This window comes from Lycorma delicatula, chromosome 10, assembly GCF_047948215.1.
Source record: "Lycorma delicatula isolate Av1 chromosome 10, ASM4794821v1, whole genome shotgun sequence".
Lineage (NCBI taxonomy): Eukaryota > Metazoa > Arthropoda > Insecta > Hemiptera > Fulgoridae > Lycorma > Lycorma delicatula.
This window is the reverse complement of record NC_134464.1, coordinates 28,140,895-28,159,999: the sequence shown is the minus strand read 5'-3', so window position 1 is coordinate 28,159,999 and position 19,105 is coordinate 28,140,895. Positions and strand designations below refer to the sequence as shown.

The 19,105-nt window shown below is 29.3% G+C and overlaps 1 protein-coding gene across 1 annotated transcript in view; it reads left to right on the top strand.

Annotated features, from left to right (window-relative positions):
- LOC142331812 (acid phosphatase type 7) overlaps nt 1-19,105 on the top strand; it is an 82,803-nt gene that overhangs the window by 18,176 nt on the left and 45,522 nt on the right. The window contains exons 4-6 of the mRNA XM_075377942.1: nt 1,578-1,786; nt 9,749-9,846; nt 17,180-17,357. Of these exons, the coding sequence (XP_075234057.1) occupies nt 1,578-1,786; nt 9,749-9,846; nt 17,180-17,357 (485 nt within the window). The remainder of the gene's footprint in view (nt 1-1,577; nt 1,787-9,748; nt 9,847-17,179; nt 17,358-19,105) is intronic.

Genomic DNA, 19,105 nt, shown 5'->3' with positions numbered 1-19,105 from the left:
GAGTAACAGAAATACAATTATTATCATTAATGGAAATTCTATCCATGCAATTAACAATGTTATGTGTACCTCACAAGCCTGATGCAACAGTTTTATTTATATTTTGTTTTGGTGGTTACAATCCATCCAGTGAAAAACTTTTTGAACTACTTTTGTGCAATTTCCATTTCATTTTAAGTAACTGTATTCAGATATACATCAATTCTCTCATCTGTATAAATGTTAACAATGAGTGCATCAAAATTAAGATTTTTCAAAATTTGAGGGAAGTCATTAATAAACAATAAAAAAAGAAATGAACCAAGAACACTTGCCTAGCCGCTCCACATTCTACTTGTTTGTTGAAGTGAGGACCTCAATTTTACATGCTTATTATCAAAAAATGAAATTTCAACTACTTGTTTGCAGTTGGTATGACTGGTATGTTTGACTATCCATTTGTAAACAGCTCCTCTGATATCATAGCTATTATGTTTTTCATCGGTAAAAAATATAGAACTAAATTGAATGATTTACTGAAAGTCACAGAAAATTGAAAATTAAATCTTTTTGTTATTTACAGAATTTAAAATGTTTTCCAAAAATTGGGAAATGGTTGTATGATTCGACAATTTTTTCCTGAAACTGTGCTTTAAGTTTGTTCATATAGTTTTTGTACTAAGAAAACTTAAAACCTTTATGGTTAACACTTTTTAAGATAATTTATAATTCAATTTTTCACATGTCTTATTGGTTAGCTGTCAGGTTTTTAAAGTTCATTTTAAAGTTTTCTTTGATTTGTAAATGAATATAGAAATTTTAAAAGTGTTTGTAGCATTTTTTCTGCAGGTCTCACTACTTCTGTTAAAGCCAATCAGGGCTAGCAACGGGGGGTTGGTGTGGCGATTGGAAGTGTCACAAGCATCTTGCCCTATGGCTGTTAGGATGCAGGTCTCACTACATAAAGCATAATATTTCTGGAGGCAATATTTTCTTTTTATTTTAAAAATCCTCTCAAAAATATACTGGATTACTCAAGCTCTATACCATAGTACATTATGAAATAAAACATGTATATTGCATTTGTTTTGTGAGTCATATATCTGTAAAATATATCATTGAAGATGAGAATGTAGTAAATATTGAGGTCAAAAGATTAGCCAAGAAAAGAGACAGAAAAGAATGGAGTTAACTTCAGATTAGAGAATTAACTGATGACCTATTTCCCCAGAAAAAAGTTTTGTCACTTCAATAAGTGTTGTATTCTTATAATTATTCCTAAATAGAAGTAAAAATTAATTTTTTTATAGGTGTTTCAGTATTTACTTCAGAATGTACATAATGAAAACTTTATTTGTGAAAAGAGAAAAATTTTACGGCTTACAAAAATGGTTTTCAAAAAGTTGAATTTTTCTACAAGAATTAAGTTAGTAGGGATATATTTTATTGTTTTACATATGTAACTCTGTGCAAGAAAAAATTAGTAGTTCCTGATCTCTTTTGGTGTATAATCTCATAATTTTTTAATTAAAAAAAATTTTGTTTTTATTAGCTCACTGATGTTTTATTATAGAATTTTTTGATTTAATTTATTATAGTATATCACTGTGGCAGTGACCTTGGTTGGTCCCCAGAATTTTGGTTTAAGACTGCAAGAACAGATTCAGATTGGTCTCCACATCTTGCTGTTTATGGTGATCTTGGTAACATTAATGCTCAATCTTTGCCTAGACTACAACAAGAAACTCAAAGAAATATGTATGATGCTATTCTACATGTAGGCGATTTTGCATATGATTTCGATTTTGTAAGTTGCATTCATATTTATTGTAAATTAAATTGATTATTTAGTTTGACTTTTATAAAAAGTTTTTCTTTGTGTATTACTATATTATCCAAAGCACCTCATTTATATGGTAAGTTCTAAAACAATTATTATCAATTATCTCCATAGTTGGAAAACATACTGGTAACATAATTTTTTGACTACTAGAACTGTTGGATAAACCAAAAAATTTTGTTATGGGTAGGGAATTGTTATATTTGGTAACGTTACAAACAGGTCTTACTTTCTAATGATTAACTTTCAATGAAACATAATGTATTCTACTCAACTATACTGATATATTGTTCTTCTTTAAACACTATTTATGAAAAATTTATTCACATAAAATGAGCGATTCATGTAAAAATATAATGCGCTTGCAAGATCTGTTTTTTTTCTTTTTAATTTCTTTCATTGAAATTTAAATGCATTTTTGTTGGCAGAATGATAATTCCCAGGGAAGAAGCTGAATCTCCTTTCATGTGTTTATATAATCTTCTTTTACAGTTTCACTTTTTCTGAAATGAGTCAGCATTATCTTCCGCATATTGATATAATAGAGAGCATTTACAGTGGTCCCTAATGGTACTTGATGTTCGTAAATTAATCTTTCATGATCAAAAAAGATAATCTTCATGACTACCCATGTTGTGTGTACCTTTCTCTATTTTTTGGAGGTAGTGAAGAAGTTGACTTCCATCTCAAGCTTTGTTCTTTCATGGTCATTATGGAACATCTAAGACTTATCATTATGCAAAAGGTGTGATCCTTACTTTTTGTAGCGACTCGACAATGATTCACAGTATTCTATTTGGTCAGGTGTTAAAGAGGCGTGAAATCCACTGACACAAAACACATTTCATATGCATCCACTCGCTTAGAAAAATGTGGGCATTGCTTTTTGAGTTGTCTAGCAGTTCTCAAAAATGTCACACAGATACACACACACACACACACACACACACACACCAATGCAACAGTCTTTCCAAATGATGATGCTTGCTATGTTCAGCCTAATGTCATTAATAGACCTGCTCAGTCAACCCGCTCTCACCATGACTTCTATACTCTCTCATCCGGCAAAAAATGAAGGTACCAGCAAAATACATTTTACATGATAACACACTGTTCATTTAATGCTTCTTTTAAAATTTTGTACATTTCAAAAGATTTTTTTTTTTAAAGTGGTGCAAAACAGAATCGTGTAATGTTGGTTGATATTTTGTTGTTATTCATTTTGGACCATCCTCACATGTAATCTTTGTTGTAAAGATTTGTGTGATAGAAGTAATGAACATATGACTGCACAACTTGACTTCTGAAATACCACTGGCTTGGCTGGAATGTAAAGTTGGCTGAAATGGTAGGGGATTGATTAATGTGTAAGAAGGAGATGCATACAGTTGATGAAGGGGGTATTTTGCAATTACAGGAAAGTGTTGGCCATTATCAATTGAAGAAAATTTTTAAGAAATTTTATAAAGTAGGAATTTTATGTTTTTGAAAGTCTGATCATAAATGTTTTCTGGAATGGGCAGTTGATTTAAAAAGGCTCTAATTTAATACCAATAATGGTTAAGGCTTCTCTAAAGAATCTGAAGAAATAGAATAAGCCTTTAAGGTCCAATTACTAAAGAGGAAGAATGTTGGAGTAACTCCTGATCCTCGTGATAGAAAAGGGGCAATATTTGTGTAAGCAAGTGGCTAATGAATGCAGGGACCAAGTATCTCCCATTTTAATGAGACCTCCTTCTACCAAGTGCTTGAAGGGCAGAAAAGCGGGTAGAGGAAAGGGCACCATCTTGTCCTTGGGCTGAGAAATCATCGCTAAAAGTGGAAGATACTTCTAAGGGTCAACGGTATAGAAAACGAAAGGCAGGAGAAAACCACCGCATTAAAGACTAAGGATATCTTAAGAAGTTCGTGGCATGATTGTAGATCTATGTGTAAAAGATCCCAGAGTCAAATCTACTCCTTGTTTGGTTCTGCAGTAGAAATATACATTGAGGCTGAGTAATAAAAGTAAAAGAAGGGCGAAGAAAGAAGTGAGAGTTGGGAGGTATGCAAATTGCTGCAAGCAAGGAAAACTGGAGATTGCTGAGCAGGAAATGATAAGGTATAGGATGGATATAATAGTTTTGAGTGAGGTGCGATTGGGAGGAAATGGAGAATGCGACAGTGGTGTTTTTAGGGTGTATTATTCTGGTAAAGAATAAAGTGGAAGGGATGGAGTTGGAATACTCATTGCAAAGAGGATAAAAGGAAATGTTGAAATTAAGTACATAAATGAAAGCAAAAAGTAGAGATTTAGTGTTGATTCAGTTGGTTTTGAGATATACAAAGTAGGGAGTACACAGAAGTATGTATACTAACTAGTAATATGCATGATGACAGAGAAGAATGTTATGAAAAAATAGAAAATACAATAGAAAAGGAACAAAGAAATGCTTGTGTAATTTTTATCGGGACTGAAATGCAGTGGTGGAAGAGGGTAAGGATGGAGCAGAGGTGAAAAATTTTGGACTGGGAGAAAGGCTAGTTGAAAAGGAGGTGAAAGGCTAGTTGAATTCTGCTAAGAGAATGATTTTGTTGTTGTCAATACTCTATTTGAGAACCTCAAGACATGAAAATATATATGGATTTCATCAGTGGATTGGAGCAGGTAGATTATATGCTAACACAAAAAGATATTGAAATAAATCTGTAAAGAGCTAAACATTTTCCTGATGCAGATATCTGTTCAGATCACAATTTATTGTTGCTGTAGTTTGTGACAGGCTAATAAGGACTGCCTACTCCTCTTTCCAACCCAGTTTGTAAACTTCCTTCCAGTTCTCATATTTACTTTTTAGTTCTGAAATAGATCTACTGTTAGTCTTCTTTCTAGCCAGTCAATACCATGTTTCCTTTGTGGTATGCCTAGTGGAATGCTTGGTACAGTGGTTGAAGGGATGATTGATGAAAGGAGAGGAAGAGGTAGAAGAAGACACACCAGTTAGTAGACAATATAAAGACAGGAAATAAGTACAAAACAATGAAAGGAACTGCACAGAGTCATGAAGAGTGGAGGAAGGCCATGAGAAAACCAGCCTTAAAGCAGAACTATTGTTGATGATGATAGTTAAGGAATTTGATTGGATTTTCTAGTTGATTTTATGAGAAAAAAGACACTTAGAATTTCTAAGTGAAAGAATTCTAATTTATTTATTACATTTATGCAATTCCAAAATTAACAATAACAGTTTAATCTCAGCACCAAAAACAGCTGAAACAACAGATCTTATTTAATAAAATACAATATGTTTTGTTTATTTAATTCAATGATTCTAACTGAAGTGAGCGCATGCATGCATACTTTCTTTCATTCGCATGGGTGTGGTAATAGTACTAGCGGCCATTTAAATAGATTTTTACGCTTTAAATATTATTAATTTATTGAATTCTTCCATTCACCTGTGATATCACAAGGCAGCAGGTGACTACAGCAGTACAGTGCCCACTAAGTGTGAGGTGGGGGCTGTGTAACCCCCCCATTAAGACCCCATTTTGATGGGGAACAAATTTGTGGATCCAATGAGATGCTAATAGATATTACTGCAAAAAAAGACCCACTGTACTGCCTTCTACAATGTTTCAAAATTAAAACCATTTTTAAGGGTGGGGGGTGAAATTTAGCTAATTTTTTTTTTTTACAAAAGTTGTTTACAAAATTATAAAAAAAAAATGTAATCTTAATTATGCAAAATCTGGAGACAATTTCGTTTTTCCCCTGTATTCCCCACTCCATGGACTTTTGAATTGAAAATTCATTAGCATCAATGCCCCTACTATAGAAATATTATAGCCAAGTTTGGTGAAAATCGGTCGAGTAGTTCTGGAGATATAAGGTGATTTACATGCCGACATATATACATATGTATGTACATTTTGTCGTAAAAATTTTGATATCATTTTTCGGTTTTCTGGGGTCCTTAGGGGTCAATTTGTCAAGATTTGGTGAAAACAGTATGCCCAATTTTGATCGATCACCATACTTTCCATTCTGTATAGCTACAGCTTCATTATAGCTACTATATGGATGGGATAATAAACACAACCTACATAATTACAACTTAAAACTTAGGTTACAGTTTTTCCAATCATTTTCTAGGAGTTTTTAGAAAATACTATCCATCTTACATGTGTTATGTGTTATTGCCGGTGATGGATTTGCAAAAAAAAAAATAAACAAATAAAAAATATTGTAGGTGACTAATAATGTAAATATTTTAATGTTTAATTACCTTATGATGAATTCATGATTGTAACTGTTGTAGTAACAAAATAATATTTATGCACGTACATGCATGCGCATAGATAGAAAACATATTTATAGTGTTTGATCTTTTTTCTCTTTACTTAATAATAGTAATATTTAAAATCTATATAATGCAATTTATTCAGGGTATGCTTTTTATTATTAGGTTGTTGATAAAAATATTATATTACATTTGATAAAAATAGTTTATTTTATCACTTTTTTTATTTTATATATTTTATTTACTCTTTTGTTATATTTATTTAATAACCTGTATGTTCTAAATTTAAAGTCAAAGTAATGGTGTAAAAAAAATTTGAATATATAATTTATTTAATGTAAATGTTATATGACTGTTCATGAATTTCATTTTGCTATAATAATCAGTTGCTTTTTATTAGTGTATTACATGAATTTTTATACTTGGTTTAATTTTCTGTAACTTAATTTCATTCGCTTTTGCAGTTGTGAAATCATCTGCATAGTTTGCCAGTTTTAATTGTTAAATGAAAACGTTTTCCTTTAATTCTTACTTAATGTTGATATTTATTTTAGATAATTTTATTACATATTGTTGTTTCACATCTGTGATCACCACCTGAATAATTTTTAAGCTAACCTTGTTTATGTACTTTTGTGACATGTTTTAACTCTACAGGTTGCTATGGTGTATAATGACCATTTCATGCTATTTTCTTTGTGTTTGCAATGTATGCATTAATGGTTTACAGTATATTATATACATTATGTGTTATTCTAAACATTATTGCGTTGTTTATTTCTTATATTAAATAATAATAACAATAAGGTGTTTTGGGTAAGATTGTAAACTATTCCCTTATAACCTGTTGATTACTCAATACCTGGAATATGTAAGCGAATAGCAACCTGGAAAATTCTACTTCATATTTCCTTAGTTATCTGTATTATATATTTAGTTTTTCATTCTCCTCTGCAGTCATTTCTCCTTACATACCTCTGTGCTAATAAATGAAGATGTCATAGTATTTGACCTTTTAACACCTATTTCAAGTTAATTGGATTGCTGTGAAAAGTTTTAAATTATATTGATGGAGAATAAGTTCTTTATTAATTGTACATGATACATGAAGTTAAATACTTTATTGTACTTATTTAAAAAAAAAAACAAATATTTAAAAATAATTTTTTTAAATATTGATAATATTTAAAAAAATTCCTCTGAAAATTGTATTACTGTAGTGATTTAACATGAATGAGAGGCTAATTTTTAATCATAATAGAACTGTATAATTATTGTTTCATTATTGCAATTTTATTTTTTAAACAAATTACAGGTATGCTAACATACGTCAAAATATTTGTATGCACCTCTGAATATCTTGAGACAGTCTTGTCACAAAATTTTTATAACAATTGGTCTCTATTAAAAATGCAAATGTACCTTGTAATTTGTCTTATTGAAAACTTTTAAAGAAAATAAATGAAAATCTTATATTTAAATTATTACAATATTTAATACAAATGTATATTATTATATAAATAAATAAAAAATTGTTTGCCCTTGGGTTACTGGACAAAGAAATAGGTGGTACTTATTTAGAAATTGCTGGATCTATTTGAAAAATTTCATTGCAATTTAAAAGCTTTCTTCTTTTTAGTATATAGGCCATGTCAAATTACATCACTTTGTATATTCTCTTTAATTTCTATACTTTGTTTCTCCATCATAATGGTATGAATAATAAATTTGATTGTTAGAGAATTGTACATGACACATCCACAAACTTTAAGATATAATGTTTCAGGACCAGGAATAGGTCATCACCAGACATTGTGAAAGTCAGTCTGAAATTCTGGAATCCCATTCAGTGATTAAAAGGAGAAAAAATATTTGCACCATTTTCTTTCAGAATAGTTTCTATCTTTAGGAACAGTTAAAACAACTATGATGTTCACAAGTTCTTGTCTTATCACTTTATAGACTTTTCAGTTTATTGTGGACCTACCAGGTCTCTCCAGTTAAAAAAAATTGAATGTTTTGTTACTCAGAACGTTGTTTTAAAAACCTTTTGGTCTTTTTTATCATAAAACGAAATGGTATTAGAGTGGGGATACTTGTAGATCTAAAGGCAAACTGGATCTCTTAGTTGTTCTTAAATTGATAAAGTTTGAATTAAGATATTATGGTATTTGAATTGTTCTGTCTTAAAATGTTTTCTCAAAATGTTTTAGAGATAAACTAGAAACTTACGATTTACAAATAGATGAAGCCTCCTTTCCACTCATAATCTCTATCCCTTTAGCTCCCATTTATATATCAGAAATTAAAATATAGCTTTTATATTATTCTTTTTCAAAATACGTTCTTACATCGCGTCAAACAAGAAATGTATGATGTCCTAAGGGATATAGCTTTCATGACTTCCAGCCTTTGTGGTTCTGTTAAAATTTGAAAATTACAGTATTTTGATTTTCAAAGTTCTTTAATTTCGATAAGAATTGAAGTAATGTAATATAGTTTCATGATCCCTTGCTGTCTGGCTATCTTCATTTACAAAAATTAAAATATTACAATATTTAAACTGGTTTTTGTCAAAAGAAGTTCTCCTTTTTTAATGACATCAAAGAAGTTCAGATTTCCATGTTTCTACCCTACCTAGATTATTCATTTAATGAAAATTAGAGTATTGTGGAAATCGGAGTATAATTTTTATAATAGTGTTATGTTTCTAGAAGGAGCAATAAGAAATCGAATTGGTCGTAAGAGTTTGGACCCTTTAAAATCTCCCTGACCCCCCTCAATTAATAAAAAATTAAATATTACAATTTGTTAATCTTTCTTTTCTAAAACAATTCACATTCATGACCATTATACAGGAGCTTTGACAGCTTAGTGCTGTCAAAGCTACTGTTTGACAGCTAGTGTTTGACAGCACTAAGCTTTGACTGCTTAGTGCTGTCAAAGCTCCTGAAATTTCCTGTAGCAAAGGTCAATTCTGTTATTACTTGTAGTACTTTAATTTGTTCTTTGTGTCTGCGGTTGAGTATGCATGTGTATAAAAAAGTGTTACATACACCATAATCTTTGTAAATCACTTCATTGAGATTTAAAAACATAACCAAAAAAACCTACTGCAATAAAAAACTAATAGATTGATTAATATGTACTATTTGACTACACGGCTAAATGAGTTTTAACTGTTTAAAGATGAGAAATATCGACATCCACACTACCTTTGAGGATGGGACTGAATTGCAGTCTTTAAAATATCTTACAGAAACTTATATTCAATTATTAGATGGTGAATTCTGGTTTTTATAGTTTTTTATAATAGTGTACGCACTATTCATTTAACTAATAATGCATGGTGTACCAATGCGCAACAGAATGTTTGGGTAAGTCAAGAAGGTGGTGGGGAAAACCACTTCAATTAACACTCTCCTTTGTAAGCTTGTGAGATTTTTATTATCTATATAATGTTCATGACAAAAGGAGTGATTTTTATTTTTGTTATACGTCAGCATACCTACAACCTTTCTGGATATGACATGTGGTGTTTATTGACTTATATTTAATGTTGATAAAATGCTTCTTTATTATCAATATTTATCCCATATATTTTTTTAATGATTAAATTCTTTTATTTTTGTTTCTTTATTTATAGAAAAATGGAGAAGTAGGAGATGAATTTATGAAACAGTTAGAACCAATAGCAGCATATGTACCTTATATGGTTGTACCTGGAAACCATGAAGAAAAGTAGTAAGTATTCATTATTTATCTTGTCTTCATTACTTATTTACTTTATCATTAAGAGGCTATGTTAAGCTGAGTCACCCAGTGATCCAGATTTTATCTATATTTTACCAGTTATGTAGAAAAAAATTTTCAGTCAAAATTAAAAAAAAAATTATTAGATTATATTTTTTTAACTCTTAGCATCTAAAATTGTTTTGTAAATTCATTCTAAGTATGCGTGTAATAAATTTTTATAATTTAGTCATGTGTTAAAACCACAAACCGCTCGGCAAACAAATAAAACAAATGTTTTCCCTAAGGAGGAAGGAACCTTCATTTCATGTTCAAAATAAAAAAACTTCAAAATAAAATTATTTCAGATATTAATTTTAACTTATCTTATAAATGATGAAAAAAAGCAAAGAAAAGAAACAGGTTGGTAATTTGTCATATTATTTATTTGTCGATTAAATCAATAAACGAGTTCATGCTAACATCTGTTTTTCATCAAGAGAGAATGTCTCACTAGTAAATATTTTGAGTGAAATGTTATAGACATCTAGAATTTTAGTTATGTTAAATTGCTTTAGTTGCTTAAGTTAAGTTCTGTCGGTTTTATTTAAACAGATTTGGAGCCTGTGTAATTTCCTACAAACTAATAAAACTACAAAATTGAGGTAATGGACTTAAATGGTAATTGTCACAAATTAAAATAATGGGGTTTTTCTCTTACCTTTGTATGAAATGCAAAGATAATGTGAAAAAAAAAAAAAAAAAAAAAAAAAAAACTATAGCAGTCTCTTAAATGTTTATTAACTACATATGCAGTGTACTGGTAATGTTTGCTTAGAAAAATTAAATGCTAACCTCTACAAAAGTTTTAAAACCTTGTAACTGTAATCAAAGTTTTTATTTCCAAAGTTTCCTTATAAAAAGATATAAGGAACGTGATTTTATATTATTTTGATTTCACTACAAAAAACTATCATTAGTAAGATGAAGATTACATCTTTGAAAATAATGATGTAATAAAATTTTCTATTTAATCACTGTTGTCCCAAGAATAGTTGAGCTGATTTTGATTAAAAAAATTACAAAATAATATTATCCCATTTGCTAAAATTTCATTCACTACTCTTTTAGAATTTAGCTATTCTTTATACATCTGTATTTAATGTGCGAATCAAAATGTTGCCTAAAAAATAATAGTAAATTGCAATTTGATGTTGATTTAAACCTTAACTGCTTACCCAATAATGTAATTAACTGGATAAATTTATACATTAAATCTTCCTCAAAGTTCTAAGTTTTAAGTAAACTTAAGTTCATACATAAAAACAAACAACTTATATTTAAAAATTATTTATTATTCCAAAATATTGACTTTATAAATAATTTTTTTTTTATAAAAATTTTTCTGTTGGGACATTTGTCACTGAGTTCTGTGTATTATAAAACTGATATAACTGAACGCTATGAATATTAAAGTGAAATGTGAGAATTAATTTAAAACTACTATAAAAAAACATATGTACAAGGGTGAATCAAATATAAACAGTAATTTTTTTATTTTTATTTATTGATTAATAATAGATACAATTCATACCTTCATCATTTCTCTATATAGTCTCCTGCATGATCTACATGCTTTTGCCAACAATTTGGAAGCTTGAATAATCCTTGTTCATAAAAGGTTTGAGGACGAGTCGTCAAACAGTTGCACACACACTCCTTGACGTCTTCATTGTTTTCAAATCGTTCCCCTCCAAATGATTCTTTCAAAGGCATAAACAAAAAATAATTACAGGGGGACAAATCTGGACTATAGGGAGAGTGGTCGAGGGTTTCCCGATGCATTTTTCCAATTTATTCTTTGTTGAAATCGTGGTGTACAGCCTGGCATAATGGAAAAGAATGACATCTCTGATGGACATACCCCATCGTTTGTTTTGGTTAGCAGCTTTTGTTGACTGAAGCAACTGGCAATATTAAGCTGTATTCACCATTCATTGATTGTGTTGAAAATCAATGAGTAAAACTTCCTTTGAGTAAAGAAAATTACAAGAACTTTTCTGGCTGACCGATGGGTTTTGGCCTTCACTGGGTAGTCTTCATCCTTCCTTTGCCACTCTTACTCACCAGTTTTGACTCTGGAGTGTAGTGATGGACTCATGTCTCATACATGTGACGATGCGTCACAAAAGATTGTCTCCTTTCCCTGGCTGAAATCGATTCAGAAGTTTCTCATAGTTCTCCAACCCGACGTGTTTTTGGTCAACAACATCAGAATCCATCTACCACTAATTTTTCTAAAGTCCAGATGATTATCCCAACCCCATAGGGGAAGACACCCATCCGCCCCTCCCCAAGCCAAGATAATGAGTGATAATGGATTGAGCACTCCTGTAGCTGATATCCACATCTGATGCGATTTCTTCGATAGTGAACCAGCGATCACCTTCGATAAGCTCTTGAATGCATGGGTGTTGTCAGCTGTGAGAATTGACCAACTACACTTTCTTGCCTGCCCTTAAGTTGTCTGGCCCACATAGACACTCGGTTCTGGGACAGTGTAGTATCTCCAAAGTGTTCTTTTAAATGAGTTAAAATTTCCGCGGGTTTAATGCCTCCAGTAGTTAAAAACTTTTTCATAATATGTTGCACAAAAGATGATGGAACCTCTTGCTCACTCATGGCTGTACTGCTGACAAAACAGAGCGAAGGAGCTAACCAAGCTGGTTTCTCCTCTCTAAGTGTTAAGGTTCTTTAATTGAGTTATTTAAATTTTAATTGAAGGTTGGTAAAGGTATACAATTGAAGTTTCCTCAAATGTGAATTCGCTTGAAGCAATGCAACTTCCTGTAAACGAAGTATGAATTTATTGTCGTCCAATGTCTAACATCAAAATTGGATTATAATACTTCAAGATTATGGAAGGAAAAGTTTCAAATGAAAGATTTCCCACCTTCAAAATTTTATCAAATTTCTTAATCGAGATGACAACTTATCGAAAATATTAATGCATTCACTTGAAACACTCAAATGAAAACAGATAATGAAACCAAAGGATAGTGTTATAATAATTCAACCAAACACTTTACTTTAAATCCTAATAACCAATATAAAGGATATAATGTCAGTTTTTATTCAAAATTTAATTCTAAGCAATGTTTGTTTTCTAAGTCAAATCATCATTTACAACTGTGTAAAGAATTCTTAAATTTGTCCATCAATGAACACAAAGACTTTTTGGGGTATAATAATCGTTGTTTTATTTGTTTAAATAAAGGTCATTCTATTAATGAGTATTACTCAAAAAATTTATGTATGATTTGCACTAAATGTATGGACAAAATTAATGATTCTAATTTAGATAGCAATAAGCCTGAAAATTATACCTATTGTTCATTTAATAATCAGTCAAATGAAAATACACTTTTATCAACAGCCATATGTAACACCAATGACATATATGGTAATCGTCATTCATGTAGAAACTCATTAAATTCAGGTAGCCAGGCAGAGTTTTGCAAATATAAATTTCCCCAAAAATTAGAACTTAAACTCACTAAAAATGATCTCATTTCAAGCATAAATAACTTATTATCTCAATCCAAATACTGTGTTACACTTACATTACATTCTCGATTTAAGAACTTTTCATTCAAAGTGCAATGTGTTTTTTTATTTGATATATTAGACAGCCTTCCATCAACCACATTTGACATTTCTTATCTTAATCTTCATCGTAATATGTTTCTAGCAGATCCCAATTTCAACATAGTAAATAACATTGACATACTGGTTGGAGCTCAATTCTATTTGAGTCTTATCTTGCCTGGAAAATTCATTCGAAATTCTTGATATCCTATTATTCAGGAAACTAAATTAGGATATATATACTTAGTGTCTACTTTCCTATTAACATTAAGGGCAACAGTACTGTCGCATCTTTTCTTGCTTGTAACACTCATAAAAATCTCTCAACTATACTTGAGAATTTCTGGAAAATTTAAGAAATTATTACTGATGCTTCAGTTAATGAATCCTCTACATGTGAAAAACATTTTCAATCCAACTTTACTTGAAATAAGGCAAATTTGTCGTGTTGTTACCATTCAAAGATGTTAACATTCAACTAGGTGATTCTTTTGTCAATGCTAAAAGTCAGCTCAAGAATTGAATAAGTCAGAACAATTAAATGTAATTAATAATATAAATAAAGATGTATCTTGGAGTTGAAGATTCACTTAAAGAAAATTAATGCTAATAATTTGATGGAAATGATTGTTGGTGAAATTAATCTGAAGAGATTGCGTAAAGAAATTTTCTTATCTAGTAAAAATGAAAATGAAGTCAATTCTTAAAAAAGTAACGAGAATAACAGTAATATTAATATGATATTGTACCAGCAAATATTTTCTTATGATGTTAATCCAGTAAAATGGATTGATAGTGGCAGCAAATTAAACAAACTGCAAAATCCAAAATCATCATGTAGTTGTGATAAAAATAAAAATGTTGATATTTCACACAGTAAAAATAATAATGATAATAGCGATATAAAAAAGATAGACTTTTTTCCAGTTTTAAAAAGTTTTTTTATAACTGGAAATAGCCAGTTATTGATATAACTGGAAATAGTGATTATAGCAAAGTAAAAAAAAAACAAAATTTGATTCATTATCATCTTCTTGACAGAGTAGCAGCGATACAGATTCTGATTCAGGTACAGATACAAGTAAATCTGCTGAAACTAGTTCAAGTAGTTCAGATACAGACTTAGATACTAGGAGGATGTACAAAAAGAGAAATGTTACGTTAGACACAAAGAATGAGAACGTGATAAAAAACAGAAAGAAGATAAAAAAGAATACAAGTGTATGCATTGTAAAAAAATATTTGATAATAGAAATGGATTTGGCCAGCACATTGCAGTATGTTGTGCTAGATATTACTATCGTTGCAAATTCTATACAGAAAAATTTCTTTCTGGAAAACAATTACATAACATTACTGTCCTAAGAGAAGCTCCACAAATCATTTTATTTATAAATTTAAAAATCCTAGTTCAAAAATGATGTTCACTTATAATACATTCAGTCAAAAATATGTTTGTAATTGTTGCAATAAGACATTTAATATTAGACATCAATTAGATATGCATATTAGTAAGCATAATGAATCAATAAAAATAAATCAAACAATGATTCGGCAACTCATATAAAAGAACGTGATAGATCAATGAAATGTATTGTAAAAGATATGAGAGTTCAGTCTCATGTCCAATGACAGAAAGAATCAGAAATGATAGAACAATTTGATAATATAGAATGGTATGTAGATGAATCGATGACAACTTTGAAGTCAGAAGTAACAAATGAAAACAAAAACAGAAAATTAAATACCAAACAAAAACAAAATAGTAATCAAGAAAATAATGACGGAACTAATCTAAAACTCATATCGTTAGAAGATCTGCTACAAATTATGAATTCAATGTACCTTCTGAAAAACAACTGATTAATTAGTATTGCTAGTAAGTATACACAAAAGGTTGCAAGTGCTAAAAGTATGAATGCTCAGTATAAAACCTCTTCCAACGAATTACAAAATAATAATAATAATGACAACAATTGTAATATTTCTGTATCAGAAAACCAATTGACCATTCTTTACTTGCGCAGTAGACTATGGCGGTCCAATTATGATTCGTCACGGCAGGCAGAGGTCTAAGACTTAAGTAAATCTTATATAGCACTTTTCATATGTCTCATACTAAAGTTATCCATTTAGAATTAGTTTCTGATTTGACTTCACAGTCGTTTATTGCAGCATTTACAAAATGTATATCACATTGGGGTATCCCACTCAAGTCTTTTCTGATAACAGTTCCAACTCCATTCTGCCAAAAATATACTTTATAAGTTTTATCAGTTTTTAAATTCAAAAAGACTAAAATCAGACATTCAAGCATTGAAAACTACACAGGGTGTAACCCAGTCATTTATTTTTCCCTCTCTTACCATTTCGGTGGTTTATGAGAAAGCGTAATCAAAAGTGTTAAATTTCATATGTGTCGTATTATTGGACAAATGATCCCTAATTTTGAGGAATTATATACAGTTTTAACACAAATAGAAGTCCTGTGCATAAATTATGCATGCCTACTACCAATCTCAAACGATTGGTTTAAATAATATTTTTAAGTAATATTTCTTATTGATTTAATTATTTCATACTATTGTTGTGTAATTTCATTTGATTATATTCTTATAATATGATTATGAACATGCTCGTAAATATTGTTTTAATATTTATAATCTAATTTACATATTTGTATTAATTTAGTTATGATTTCACATTTATATTATACATTATACGATTATGTATTGATTTTTATATATATATATATATATATATATATATTTAGGTGCAATAAGGCACCAGTAATAATGTAATAATTTATTGATCTTGAGGATTAAAATTCCCTAGATTTATTTATTTTTTTAAATTTATGTGAATGTAATTTCAAACTGTTACATATTGCAATATTCAATTGTATTATTATTTATTTAAGCAATATGCATAATTATTATTTGAAATACTTATTTTACAAATTATGTTTATTATGAGCTTTCTAAAGTCTTTATTATACACTTGTTGAGTACTATTAGTATTATATCACAAATGAATTAAAATACCATTTCTACTGATCATAAAAATTGACAATTTAATTATATTCATGTACCTAACTTATTTTTTAAAAAAATATTTGTGATATAATCAAAACATGACTTTTATTTATTTCATTGATCCAGTGAATAAAATAATACTTAGGATAATTTAAACCCAAGTGAGATATTAAACCAAGGCAGCAAATTATTCAACACTAACACATCGGGCAATAACCCCCCTCCACTCTGCCATACAGCTTGGAACTGCTTGCTGTGTAGAATAGCAAAATTACAGTTTAAATTTGATTCACTCTCATAAATTAAAAAAAAAGACTTAATAAAACAACAGTACTATCTGTAAATTACCTGTAAACTCATTTTTATTGATTTCATTTATCTATTTAACATTTAAATTTACTCCTTTTTTATGATTTTTTGAGCTGAACAGATCACAATTCTACATTAAATTTAGAATTATAATTGTTACAAGACATTATTCCAGTATGACAGCACAGCTGAATATCAGATTAAAAGTGATTACTCCTTATAATAAAAGAAATTTAAACCCGATTTGTACATATATTTTGCACTTTATATTTGATTTCATTTTAAATTTTATTTATCTCTTAACAATAATTGTTAATATTATATCAATTAATGACAGTTATGTATGTGTTTAGTAATTTCAGCCACTACAAAGCTAGATTCAGTATGCCAGGTGGTACTGAAAATATAATGTACAGTTTTAATTTGGGTCCTGCTCATTTTATTGGATTTTCTACAGAAGTTTATTATTTCATAAATTATGGAATTAAGCCACTTGTATTCCAGTATGATTGGCTGGAAAATGATTTAAAGGTATTAAAATGTTGTGATTTCTTGTGCTTTTTGTGTAGTTACAACCTGTATCTAATAAATGCACCTTGTAAATGCATATTGGTCTTGTAAAAATTTGCTTTTTTATGTTGAAGACTTTTTTAATCATCAAGCACAAGATTGGTGTTCTGCTATATATTTGTATAAACATATAAATATTTTATATTTATATTTTTTAGTATATTTACATACCCCTAAAATATGTTTATTTTTTAGTATTTTAATTTCAACAATGTGATAATAATAATCAAATTTATAATTTTCATATTTATGAGTACAGTTTGTTTTCTTCTCTATGATTTCTTTACCCATATATTCACCGCATTACTTCCATTGTTAAAAAGAATGCAGGAAATCAGTTTCTTTCAGTATCTTTGTAGCTTCTATCACAGCTTTCTTCTAGTGTTGTATTGTTTAAAATGCCAAATTAGAGCTGCCTATATTTAGAAACAGAAAAAAACTATTATAGTTAGAAGTCATTTGAGTTTGAAAAGTGGGCTGAACTATTGGTCTGATATATGATTCTGTAATTTTTCTACAAGTTCAGTTTCTTCCCCCCCATTTTTTTTATAGAAGTGATTATAAAAGTGGGTTTTTATTTGTTGATTTAACTATCAACAAGCCACTTGATTATCATAATTCCCAGGTCATAAAATGTTTTGGATTTTTTTTTTATTTGGTATTTCATCCTAAAAAATTCTAGAGCTTTTCAATTTATTTCATTTTTTAGGTTTTGGTCATGTTGAAAAGTTCAAGTCTCATCATTTGTAATCACAAATTCAGATGGATTGTTTGATCCCGTACAAAATGTACAAAAGAGTTCTGATGTTCCATGAAACCAAAGAACAAGTTTTGCATTATTTTTTTTTCTGTAAGATCTTGCTGAAACTGTCTTATCAACATTCAATTTATTCTGATTTTGTGAATTTTTTGTCCTTTAATGTTCTGGGCATTCATGAAATCCAGCACCTGATTTCAGAAACATCCACTTATTGTTTTTACATTCTCCTCCACATACAGTAAATAATTTATAATTTTATTCAGAGATATTCCCCAGCTTAACAAGATAAATTTGTTATCATGCTGTTAAATTTTGCAAGAGCTACATTAGTAATTAAAAATGTTTATCTATTTTGCACACTGCACATGCATTTGGTTATAATGAATTTAGTTCTATTTCTTTATAGAATGTTATTTTGCATTTCTTTTATGTTTTACATTGTCAGTTGTTTTCCTTAGATACTATAATTTTTAGTCTGCTTAGTTTAGAATCTTCTTTAAACCTTCTGTTTTAATTTTCATTACCAGGTTACTATCCTTGAATGGTTGGGGTTGTCTTCTTAATATATGATCAGCTGATTAGTTTTTTGCCAGGTTGCATTACAAATTTCTTGTTTACCAGTTCTTTTTAAACCTCTTTATTTCAAATTGTATAGTCGTACCTAATTTTCAATATTCTTTTGTAACTTTTCATTTTTTTTTAATTTTTGGACTTCTGATTAATATTTTTAAAATTTCCTTTTAATTTGTATTTGGTACTAGAACTCTTATTTTCTGCTTGAATTGAACAACTGTTATGTTAAACAACTAATCTATCTTCCTTATATTGTTCATCTTTTTTAATTTTACTATGTAAATAATCAAATTACTTATTATTATTTAGCTTTTGCTTTGTTGTGCAAGTATAGGGTTATATAAAATAATGGTGGGATTAGTTGCTCCTCAGATCA